The sequence below is a fragment of the Kryptolebias marmoratus genome, linkage group LG1 (assembly GCF_001649575.2).
Source record: "Kryptolebias marmoratus isolate JLee-2015 linkage group LG1, ASM164957v2, whole genome shotgun sequence".
Lineage (NCBI taxonomy): Eukaryota > Metazoa > Chordata > Actinopteri > Cyprinodontiformes > Rivulidae > Kryptolebias > Kryptolebias marmoratus.
The window spans coordinates 14,920,882-14,933,522 of NC_051430.1; the positions used below are offsets into that span (position 1 = coordinate 14,920,882).

Genomic DNA, 12,641 nt, shown 5'->3' on the forward strand with positions numbered 1-12,641 from the left:
GCCAGGAATCCACTGTATACCCAGCGAGACATATCCCGAGACTGGACTCTCCTTCACCCAGTCGAGGAAATTGTATCAATTGCGTTGAGAAACCAGCTGATCAGATCCATATTCCTTAAATTTTTGGAAAATATGCAAAAAGAGGCTTTGAAAAAGGAAAGACAGGGGGGGGGGCACCAGGAGACAGAGAGAAAAGAAACACGTCCGCCTTCCACCAGGAGCAGGAAAAAAAAACAAAAAAAACATAGGGGACATTATTAAGTTATATTTGTGCCAGATAGTTATTCGCCCAGTGAAATTGATGTGTGCATGCATAATAATCTGAGCAAACAGTAATGTGTCCTGTCCAAATCACATTCCTCACTCTAATTACTATTTTAGATATCAATCATAATATTTCTCCAAGTCACAATAACATGCTTTCTTTCTGCAATCACATTAAGAGTAGAAATTGAAACTAAAGATATCTACGATTCTAAATGTACTATTAAAGACAGGTTTAAAATATCTGAAAACCCTTCAAAAGATTAGTTGTGGCTTATATCCATGATTTAATTCATTCAGAATGACATTCTTCTTTTCCACAATCATCATTTCAAATATCTCAGACATCATTCTTCCTATAAGTCACTTTTCCTACTCAGATGTACTGGGCTTTCAGCTGACAATATCCGCAAATACATTCTTTTTATAGAATAAACATTGAAAATATAATTCAACTTGTAGAAACTCATATTTTAAATAACTACAATCCAGTTTTATTCTAAATAGACTTACTGTATATACTGTTATATAGGTATGTTGCCTAGTTCAACCCTTTGATCAATAGTTATTGCCCACAACTGGTATGATAATGTTTTATTAGTGTTTCTGTGTGTGCAAGTGTTCCTGTGTCTGTTTCAAAGATGTCTCATGAACCACTAAATTAATTTTAAAGAAACTCTCAGAAAGTAATTACTGTATGATCTCCAACTGAGCTCATATATGATGTGGAAGTAGCTGAGAGTCATTTGCAAGCCAGACTCTGAGTGTGATATCTTGTAGCCTAGTATGAGATTGCACATAACAGTGTTTTCAAGGTTTGACCAAAACAGATGCAACTCCATCATTTCTCATCATTTCTAAAACTCTGGTAATATGCATCCCTCCACAGATTTCTATGGCTTCAACTGTGAACGTTTTTCTGACTGTGAGGTGTTTTGAGATTATGAACTTATTGGTCTGTGAGGCTGTTTGAGATTTTTAAGCCTAATAAAACAAAACTTGCAAAACTGTGGGCGATGGGTCATAAATTTGAAAGGAAAAAAATATATCTGAAACTCATAGATTTATTGGGCAAATTTGTGAAAAGGTTTGAAGAAGGTTTCCTTGAGAATCTTCATTATTGGCAGGCACTTGTGAAAGTGCTTAGGGAAAACAAACCCTGTTTTGTTTGTATCCCTGTAAAGAGATCCCAGTTGTTTTGGGTAAAAGAAAATGGTGTCAAGAGGGAATTTTTTGTTTTGTTTTCATTTTGAGGTGGGGGTTGTACATTTTATTGCACAATCAAAAGCATAATTACAATGAGACATTTTCAGCATGAATTGAGCAACTCAGAGGTTGCCGCTTCCTGTAGCGAGGGAAATGTTGAAAACTGTAAGCTCCAGATGCTAGAAAGGGAGCAGAATGCCACACAAGACGAGTAGTTGACATCTGGGAAGTCAGACTAGAGCCAGACTCAATCAGCCGTGAAGAGTGAAGTGGCGTGGCACCTTGGCAGCATAAGAAAAAAAGAAATCTGAAATTCTTTTTGGGGAAATTGTGAATTTCTTTCTTCTGAATTATTTTGTTTTAAAAGATTGTGCCTCTCCCGCAGTTCTGATTATTTATGCATTTCACTTATCTACCATTACTGATTCAAATGCCTTGTGGAATATTTTCTTATCATTTAAAAAAAAATACCTACATGCCCACAAGATATGCTGTAGTTATTAATAGAAAGGTAAAAGGACTGTACTTATATAGCACTTTTCTAGCCAATCAAAGCGCTTTACAACGCAATCTGCCCTCATCACATTCATCCAGCACTCTGCAAAGCTAACCTGAATAAATCATTCTATAGAGTCTAATCAGTGCTTTAGATCACATTCATACACTGATGGGGCACACCAGAGGCAGCGAGGGGTTCTTTGGGGACACTCTGACATGTGGCAGGCTGGTGGAATGGAACCTTCAGCTGTCTCATTGGAGGACAACCTCTCTATCCACTGATCCACAACCGCCCCTTTAACAGGTAACTGTTAATAAGAGCTCAAAAGATCTTTGGGGATGAAAGGGCAAAAGTTCATCGTATTTAATTTGTATTTTACTAATATAAGTGTTCCTTTTTTATGTTTGTGGGACTGGAAGTGTGTTTGTAGGATGTCTGTGTGGGGTTCTTTGTGCACACTGGCAGAATTTTCCTTTTTCCACCCAATTAACCAAGACGCAGCTGCGCTTGCCCCGTCCTCATCTGTTCCTCGGTGGGATTCAGTTGAACAATAATCTACTACAATGTTACCTGCAAATCTCACTTGTCATCAATATCAATGTTTGATCTGACGCAGCTGCACACACGCACACATGCACGCATGCACACCAAGGAAAGAACAAAAATAGACATCCAAATGGAAAAAGAAGAATCAGAAACAAATCGGAAGTCACCGCTCTGTTCCTCTCTCACATTCTGTTCTGTTGATGTGCGGTTGTGTGATGTGTTGTAGCACAGTGGCGTTTTACATCTTTGAAGTAGGCAAGACCCTGAAAATATTCTCCTTATGTAACTGTCCCTGTTGCAAGGCCACACGAGCTTGTGTGAGGCACGGCGGGGTGGGCATAGTCCCGAATATGTTCGCTGGCGTACGTTTGTGTGAGCGTGTGCATACAGTATGTAGGCAGGCGAGTCGTGTTTCTCCTCTGTGAATTATGCAGGCCGGGATGAGGGTGCAGGGAGGGGAAGATGAGGCAGTTACACAGCTTTTGAATTAGGAGAGTCAAACATTCAGGATAATGTGGAGCACCGAGGGAAGGGGTGGATGAGAACAGGGTGGCTGTGGAAAGGAAAACTTCAACAAAACACAGCAAGCATGTGTATGTGGGGAAAACGGGTCGGGAAAGTGAACAAACTACAGAGAGTGGGACACTATGGGACTGTGATGGAGACTTACAAGGATATAAATGCTGCCAGGAGGATGGAAACAATAAAATGAAGGCATTCAGGCATATACATTCAAATCTACATTTAAAATCTTCAAAACTATTTTGTGATGCTCTTTCTTTTTTGAATTACTTCATGACTTCATGACTTCATCAGATCCAGAGACAAATAATAAATTAGACAAAAATACTCATACTTAGTGTGTGTGAATGTGATAATCAAAAGTGATTTAAAATGTTCCATTAGAGACAAGTGTGAGCCATGTTACACAGAAACATACAAACTTCTTCCATCTTCAAAACATGGTGATGGTAGTATTATAATTAGAACCTGTTTTGATACATTTGAGCCAGAAAGGCTTGTTATCATTTATGGAACGTGAAACATGCAAAAAGTAACGCTGCAACCCTAAAAACACAATTTGTTTTTTCCATAAAGTGATTAAAAAAACCATAAAACTAAGATAATATGAAAAGTCACAGTTCAGATTTTGATTGGACAGAAATATTGGTAAAACTGAGATGTCCATGTAAGCAAACCTAACAACATTTTAATTGAAAATTTTTAGTGAAAAAGAAAAAATGGCTAAAATTCTTCTAAGCTGGTGTGCAGCTACTGACTTTGGGATTTCACACCACATAATGAGACCAAAGATTTGGATAATTTGATATGTAGGCTAATGTTGGATGATAAACACCCAGTTAGAGATTTAAAGAAGTGTTAAGATTATTTTTTTTAAATCACAGCTGTATATAGTTTCACCATGTTCGGAACAACAAGCTTGTTAATTATGTATAATTACCCCACATAGCCTATGAAGAAGCAAGCTGTTGTTTTTCTGTGAAACAGATTTCAAACACACATACTTATCCACATACACACAAATACACAAAGAACACTGGATTTTATTTGATGAAAGGGTAATTCAGAAAAGTCTTTCTCATGATTAGAAACTATTTTGGTACTAGAGTCATATGAAATCTCTTTTTATATCTTGTTGCTAAGAAATCAAGAACAGTTTGTCTTTTAATTGACTGCAGATGTAGTGAAATTATTTGTTGCTTTTTTTCACAACTCCACCCATTTTCACGTCTTTGCATTTATATAGTTTCTGTATTGTTCTTCCTCCTTTTCCTCCTCACCTCTTGGTTCTCCCACTCCTTCTTTATGTGCAGGTATTGGTCAGGGCGTGCCAGTGGTGGCTCTCATTGTAGAGGGAGGCCCTAATGTGATCTCCATTGTGCTGGAGTACCTCAGGGACACGCCTCCGGTCCCTGTGGTGGTGTGTGATGGCAGCGGAAGAGCCTCGGACATCTTGGCTTTTGGACACAAATACTCTGAAGAGGGAGGGTATGAGCTCATGTTCACACAAAATGCAGTAATCTACTGACAAATACTTTGCAATGCATGTGATTTTTAAATGAAAAGCCTATTAGACTAAACCTTTTTTCAATGAAGATAGATATAACGGTGTCCTTTTCGATCTATTCAGCATCAATACACTTATGTTTTAGGGTGGAAAAGTTTTCTTATTAAAACTTTCAGAATATCTTTAGGATAATTCTCAAGCAACTCAGCTGTTTTTGTAATTTCACACACTCGGTAACAGCTGTAGGTGTGTTTTCAAATTTACACTTCACTTTGGACTCAGAGTCCCAAATAACTGTTTTCATTTAGTGGTAAATAAATCTAATTTTCTTGTTGCCCTATAACCATAAATTTTACCTCCTTCCTGACACAGTTTTTCTTTTCTTTTTTCACACCTCTCTTCCTCTGCAGTATAATTAATGAGTCTCTGAGAGACCAGTTGCTGGTGACCATCCAGAAGACTTTCACCTACAGCCGCACACAGGCTCAACATCTGTTCATCATTCTCATGGAGTGCATGAAGAAGAAGGAACTGGTCAGTCCCTTTCCTACATGCAGACGCACAGAAACCAGCACATTCACATTCATACCTGCAGATGCAGAATAAAGCAGTTTAATGAGCTGCGTTTAAATGTAATATTAAAGTACAGGCATCGCAAAATACATCTGTTCGTTCATCATTAAACAATCAAAAAAGCAAACAAAAATAAAATGGCAGTGTCATTTAAACACTGCTGTTCGAACAGCAAAAGAAAAACAAACAATCAAGCTAAGATTCCTCAATACATAACTTTGACTGAAGTTATTATAACTTAATCTATTAAGCAGAACGTGTAATGTCAAGTAGATGCAAATGCATTCAGATGACATTTAGGGCCCGCTGCCCTCCACCTTGTTTCCCCTCGGAACTGTTTAGGTCAAGACATGTCTTGTCAAGAGTGTGTGGAATGTGTGTGGTTATTACCGCATGTTAAGGGGACATGAATCTTTTCACAAAGTTGCATCGTAAGGACAAGGAGCAGGTCCTCGCAGCATAAATCGGAATGTTTCAAGGTGAAGATTTGTCTTGAGGTCGGGGTGATGTGGAGTGACGCATATAGTGCGTTTAAGATCAGAGTGAGTCGTAATATGATTAATGACGTCTGGAGCCACAGATACAAAACTGTGTCGATAAGTTTGTGTTCGCTGTCGCAGTGTGGCTCTGACCTCTCAGGGATGAACAAAACTTTTCCCACAGTGTATGTCATACAGTGAAGTTTTAGTTTCTGCCTTTTTTTAACCATTCAGCAAAACTGTAGACTTACCATTTTTTGGCCACTGATTTCCTTCAGTCATCGTTGCCTTCAGGTAATCATCCACACCTGTTCAGCTGCTCGTTAGCCTCAGCTGCAGTCTCTCACTAATGATCCCTCTTAACCTACTTATACTCCCAGTTCATTGTTCTCTCATGCGTCTGTTCCTGGTTTCTCTTGTTACTCCTCTTTATATTATCTAGTGGGTTTCCTTTTTTCTTTATCTGCCATGTCAGTCTTTTTTTCTTTCTTTTTATTAAAAAGCTTAGTTTTTTTCATTTCAAGTCTCCCCTGTGTTTTTGAGTCTGCACTTTGGGTTCTTTGCCACAGGTTTCTGACAATCCCACCTAAAAAAAAGAAGAGAACATTTTTGATTCTTTATAATGAAGTGGTATTTCTACAAGCCTTAGCATTACTGCATGTAGGGTTTAGTGTCATCTACTGGCAGAAACAGAATCAAAAATTTTGAACAAAGTTATAAGAATGAAAGAAAGTAAAACTGCTTACTTTAGAATAAATTATTTACATTTAGAGATGACACAGATCTTTTTCTCTGACCACCGTGTGGCACCACCAGGTTACTACAGTAGCCTGGAAAGGGCAAACGAAATCCTGATGGAAAAAGGTTTTGATATTTTAATGTATCTTTTTCTTCACAAGAGCTATTTTGGGGAGAGTTTTGACTTGGTTGCCGTATTGACTGCAACACATTCATACATTTCTTTTTTACATAAATAGTTGATGTGTATGTTAAAGTAATTTTATTCATACTTCCTGTTATCAGAAATACATATTGTTAGAATTTTATTGATGCTAGTATTGCTATTTTTGCTTTTAAATACTCTTATCAGTACTAGTTTAACTTAATTTATTTAGCCTGGTCATATGAAATTCTAGTTATAATCAATACACTTTTTTTTTTCATTTTTAAACTTTTGGAAAAGTGTTGAGCTGGATTTCAGTATAGCATCTAACCTAATGATTAGGGTGCAGAAAATTATAATAGTATACTAAGTTAACGCAATTCATTCGTGTGCTTTCTAAAAACATAAGCTACTACAACAAACCAGACAGACTACATCCACACACACACATACAGTAGTGTGCATAGTATTTTCTGTGCAGGCTTGAATTGGTCATAGCTTGCAGCATGTAAATGGATTGATTTCACCCTCTGTGGGACTCTAGAGACTGACTGATGTTCAGTCAGTCAGACAGAGCTCCTGAATGCTGCTCACCAGGGCAGAAGGACAATAGTGTGTGAATCATTCAGCAGAAGCAGCTGTAGCCTCAGATAATCTGATACTGCCTTGCTCTCTGGTTTAAAAAGAGAGCTACCACTGTCATGTTGAAACTGAGCAGTAAAAGGGTGATTTGATGGTACAAACTTACAATAAGGCTAACTGGGTATTTTTTGTTGCTGCAGGCAGGGACTGAGTTTCAAAACTCTATTTTACCCATAAAAGAATTGAGCTTTTCCAGTAAATGGTGTTGGAGGAGCATAGCGGTGCTGTGGTTAGAGCTGTCGCCTTCCAGCAAGAAGGTTGCAGAATTGCCTCCAAGCCTGGGGCCTGTCTGGGTGGAGTTTGCTTTTTCTCCCTGTGTGCACATGGGTTTCCTCCGGGTCTTCCAGTTTCCTCCCACAGACCAAAAACATTCATGTTAGGTTAATTGGTAACTCTTAAAATTGTCCCTAGGTGTGAGTGAGAGCATGGATGGTTGTTTGTCTCGTTCGTCTCTTTGTGTCCTTGTGATGGACTTGCGATCTGTCCAGAGTGTCCCCCACCTCTCACACAGTGACTTCTGGAGGTAGACACCAGCTCCCTGCGGCCCGGGATGAAGAAGCGGGTAAAGAAAATGCATAGATGGATGGATGGATGGATGATTTGATGCACAATGCCAGGTCACTTTTGCTCCTTCAGACACTCTTATGTAAATTTGGTTGATAACAAGCTATATTATTTATTCTCTGGCAAGTTTCTAGAGAAAACATGTCTTATCTTTTTCACCCTTGAAATTAGGCAGGCCCATATTATCACACACCCACTTCCATGCTTTACTGTTAGGATTATGCTGTCACTTTGTTAGTCCTGGGCCCTGTACTGTGAAGCAGGTTCAACTTTTCCAGGACTGTTCCAGAGCAGGTTAGGTTTCCAGTAACATACCCAGGTAAAAAAAATAACCAGCTTTGTGACTCTTGAACTTGACTGAACCCGAAGTTACCTAAATTAGTCATTAAGCCTGCTTTGTAATACAGAGTACAAGTCAATTTAAAACAAACAAACAAGTGCCAGTCGAATCTGAAAATAGATTTCTTGATCTCATCAGATCAAAACAAATATTTTTTGACATCATTCAGTTTTTTATTTTCTTTGGAAAAGTTAATTCTGCAAATAATGTTGTTTTTTTTTCATGCTCTCTGTAGAGTTTGAGATGTTGTGTTTTCTGATTGTAAGTTATAACCCCAGGGTCAAATTTATAGGTTTTAACACTTATAAAGGTAGATGATACAGTTAGTGCACTCACTTAGATATAAAAGGGTACAGCTTCTCAGTTTAGCTGACAGTGCTATGGTTATAAAAAGTTTTTTTTTTTTTTTAATGTGGAGCTGTGATGCAGATATACAGATAAATTTGAGTCCAAAACCTGAGAAAGATTAGTCGTTTACAGATCATTTTAGATTTCCACTACGCTGCATTTTAAGCCTTTAAAAGTCAGTACTACTTTTGTTGTGATAACATACTTGTGTATTTTTACTACAGTGCACAGCCTTTCCCTCACCGAGCACCTCGGTTTGACTGCTTATAGATTTTTTTAAAACGAGAAAGGCTCTCTGTCATCGAAAGCAATAAAACCTTTTCTTCCATTTAATCACTAACATTTTCAGTTAAAACTCTCTCATAAAGAAAAGAAGCAGAAACAGACTGGTTTTAGTTAGATTTTTCTGCTCTGCTGCAACACCTGGTGCTTTCCTAAGTTCACACATTAGGAAATCGGTAGTTGTCACACAATTGCTAAAAATTTCAAGAAAAAACAAAACCAAAAAGTGTCTTTAAAATTCTTTTGGTGACTTATGGCACTCTGACTCACTAAATAAATGTTGCTTATGGTTTTACCTTCTCTCATTTTTCTCTTTATGGAAGAAAAATTAAAAACTGTGTTAGCTTTTTATGAACACACATTTACAGCTGCTGGAACACAAGTTAAAAAATGAATTTATGTACAAGATGTTTAACTTTTATTTTTTTTGTTATTTCAAGGTCGCCATCACTCCATAATGTCCTTACACAAATAATCAGAGGATTGCGTGTATCCACGCACATGTGCTAATTAAACGCTAATCCCAAGGACAAACACCAACAGATATTTATTTGAGATGGAAAATCTCATAGAGCAAAGATTCTCAGAGCTTTTAGTATTTATGTAGATTTATTGTAACTGAGCTCTTTTGTATGTTTATTTATTTTTTTAATAAAAAAAGTTTATTATTTTTTTGATAGTAAATGGTTTTCTGATCTATTCTGACATATAAATATACTGGAACAGTGAGGCCAAAATATTTTCCTTTTGCTGTAGACTGAATATGTTTGGTTTGACATCAAAAGCTGAATATAAGACAACGGAGCAACACTTTGGGTTTTATTTTCAGGTGTTTCCATCTGTATCGGATACTTAACTTAAAAGATACCATTATTTGTAACAGAAGACAAAATTATTAGGTGAACATGAAGTATCAAAACATGTGACTGATATGTGTTTTGTTGTTGTTTTTTGTTGCCTGGGTGTCCTATCACATTGTTTATTCAAACCATAAATGAAGCAGGTTTGGGTTTAGCCTGTGTATACCGCATTTATAGTCTATGCAGGAGGAACCAACATGAAAACCAGAGGGTTGTTTATGGGTGAAAAACAAGCGATGGTGAAGCTGAGAGAAGAGAAATCTATCACAGTCGTTGCACAAATATTAGTCATAGCCTGTCTGACCATTTGGGATGTCCTGAAAAAGAAGGATTCCAGTGGTGTAAAAAGTAAAAAAAATACCAAGGAAAGCATCAGCAGATGACAGCTGAAATATTGTGAGAGCTTTAAAAAAAAAAGCCTAAAATTGTTAGTGACATTAGCAACATTTTCCAGAGGGCAAAAATGAAGAGATCAATCTACTGTTCACAGAGTACTTCATTAACAAAAGTACAGAGGCTAAACCACAAGATAAAAACCACTCATTAGCAAGAATAGGAAGGAGGCTAGACTGGAATTTGCCAAAAATCACAGAAATGAGCCTTAAAACATCTGGGACAAATTTTTATAGACTGATTAGACAAAGATAAACCTTTACCAAAGTGATGGAAAGGCAAAATGATGTTTTACAGTCTACAAAAACATTGTTTCTGAAAGATGCAACCAAACAGATTGGGAGATCCTTTATTGTGCAGTGAGATTATGATCTAAAACACACTGGTGAAACAACAAAGGAGTTCTCCAGGGGCAGGAACCGGATCGTTCTAAACTAGATGAGTCAATCTCTAGACTTATACCCTGTTGAGCAGCATTTTACCTGATAAGGAGGAGACTGACAGGACTAACTCCCCAAAACAAACAACATCTGGAAAAGGCTGAGCAGAAAGCCTGAAAAAGCTTCACAAAATAAATACACAAAGGTTTGGTGATGTCATTGGGTCACAGGCTTGATGCTGTTATTGCAATCAAATGATTTGCAACTAGATATTAATTATTATCCCCTTCAACCTATTTTAGGTCTATCTGTTCCAATACTTTTTTTCATCTTAAACTTTACTATTGTATCCCATCCAGATATAAACAGTTGGAAATAAAAGCGGAAGTGTTGTTCTGTTGTCTCATATTCAGCTTTTGATGCCAAACCCAAATGTTTTCAGCCTACAGCAAAAGGAAATGAATATGCCTCACTTCTCCAGTAGTTTTAGAGGGGCGTGTATCTATGGTCACTCTAACTCTAACTCTGAGTTTTATATGCTGAAATGATCTGTATGTACTAAAACGTGTACTAGCATCTCCTGTTAACACTCAGGTAAAGAGCTGGACGATAAAACCTGACAGGGTAATATGATCACTTTTCACCGTCAGCGAATGCAGCATTATCAGCAGTCTGTGCTAGGCCTGAAAGGATGCCAATATGACAGTGCTGCTGGTGTGTTGGCTCTGAGGCAAATGGGGCAATTTGTTGGAAGGACTAAGACTAAAATAGCTGTTCTTTTTCTACATTTTAAGCATGCTGGTTTATTCATGACACTGCATGCAAGAGTTTTGGCCCTGTTGCCTCTGCTGTGTAATCAGATTCTAGACTGCTTATAACACATTATAGATTTTATCCACTATATTATTACCATTATGCTGCTGTAGTTTTTGAATGGTAGTAAATTAGACATGTGACAAGTGCTCTTTTTTAGTTACAAACAATAATTACAATTATATGCTTTGACAATAGACTCTTATTTCAAGTGTGCAGTCTTATTTCTGGTCATTGATTTGTTTTCTGAAATATAGAAGAGAGATAATTGCAAAGCAAGACTTGTGTGCAAGATTTTTAGCATTATTGTGGGGTAGCAGGTGTGTGAAGAGCTGCATGTTGATGAGGTCTTTTATAATTATCATAAAAGTTAACCCGAAATCATATACAGCATTGGAATCATAAATTTAATTATCTTATTCATGTCTGCACATGTTTCTTTTAAATCCCCCATGTAAGAAGGGTGGAAGAAGCTCTGACTGTGTGAGTTAGTGCCTTTTAGACTGTTTTCACACCGAAAGTATAAAAAACTATTATGCTGTCCAATTAAATGAGTATGGATGCTTCACACCACCCGCTCCTCCAATTTGTTGGAGGATGGGAGGCTGTCCTGGCATCTCAGAGCTTGCTATAAATAATTTAACTTTGAATCATCTTTATATGTTTAATTTAGATTAAATATTGAGGAGAAAGTACCAGCACACAGTGTTCCTCCACCTTTCGGAGAAGAGAAACGGAGAAGTAGTTGCAGGAAGATGAGGAAAAAGGAAGAGTGACTTAAATGGACTTTGATGGAGGAACAGGAGGAAAGTGGGATGGTTAAATGTGATACAGAAGAGTTGTAGCCACGCTGGTGAAGGATTCCTGTGTTTTTTGCTATACAAAAGAAAATACACCAATGTTTTGTTTCTGAAAACACATTTAAGCAGATATTAAAATGTTTTGCACTCATATAAACATGAAAACCTTCAATTCTGAGCATCTACAGTTGTTAACATATTGACTGCAGAAGCTTGGGTAAAAGGTACAAGAGTGCGCTGTTGACATTTTTTCGAACACGAACATGCTGGAACATCAGTAGGGTCCTTGCCCATGAAATGAAGATGAATGTTGTGCAATGAGTCTGAATTATTGGAGTGTGAAGTGCAGTTTTCCATCCGCGCTCCGTCTTTAAAGGCAGTAAATTACCACCTCTGAAGATGGAGAAATCCTTCAACAAAACCTGGTCACACAAAGAAAGATGGCACCGCATGCTTCCGTGTCTCCCTTTGCCAATTTGTCATCACCTAAGCCTACACCTTCTGTCTTTATTTACAGAAGACACACCTCCTTTTTAGCTTCATTATGTCTATTCCTGTCCATCTTTACCTCCATTATTCTCCCTATTACTCTTTTACTTTAAATTCTTTATTTATGTCAAAATGCAATTAGAGTGTGAAGCAAAAAATGAAAGCAAAAACAACAATTAAAAGCCTAGCATTCTTGAAGGATCGCATTTCTCCCGTCACCTTTCGTTCCAGAGTTTTAGACAAAGATCATC

General features: G+C 37.5%; 1 protein-coding gene across 9 annotated transcripts in view; it reads left to right on the plus strand.

Moving 5' to 3' along the window:
* The window catches only part of trpm3 (transient receptor potential cation channel, subfamily M, member 3), a 146,449-nt gene that overhangs the window by 90,309 nt on the left and 43,499 nt on the right, over positions 1 to 12,641 (plus strand). For all 9 annotated transcript variants that reach the window (XM_025006129.2, XM_037977343.1, XM_017417204.3 and 6 more), the window contains exons 7-8: positions 4,351 to 4,525; positions 4,955 to 5,078. In XM_025006129.2, coding sequence (XP_024861897.1) covers positions 4,351 to 4,525; positions 4,955 to 5,078 — 299 coding nt within the window. The remainder of the gene's footprint in view (positions 1 to 4,350; positions 4,526 to 4,954; positions 5,079 to 12,641) is intronic.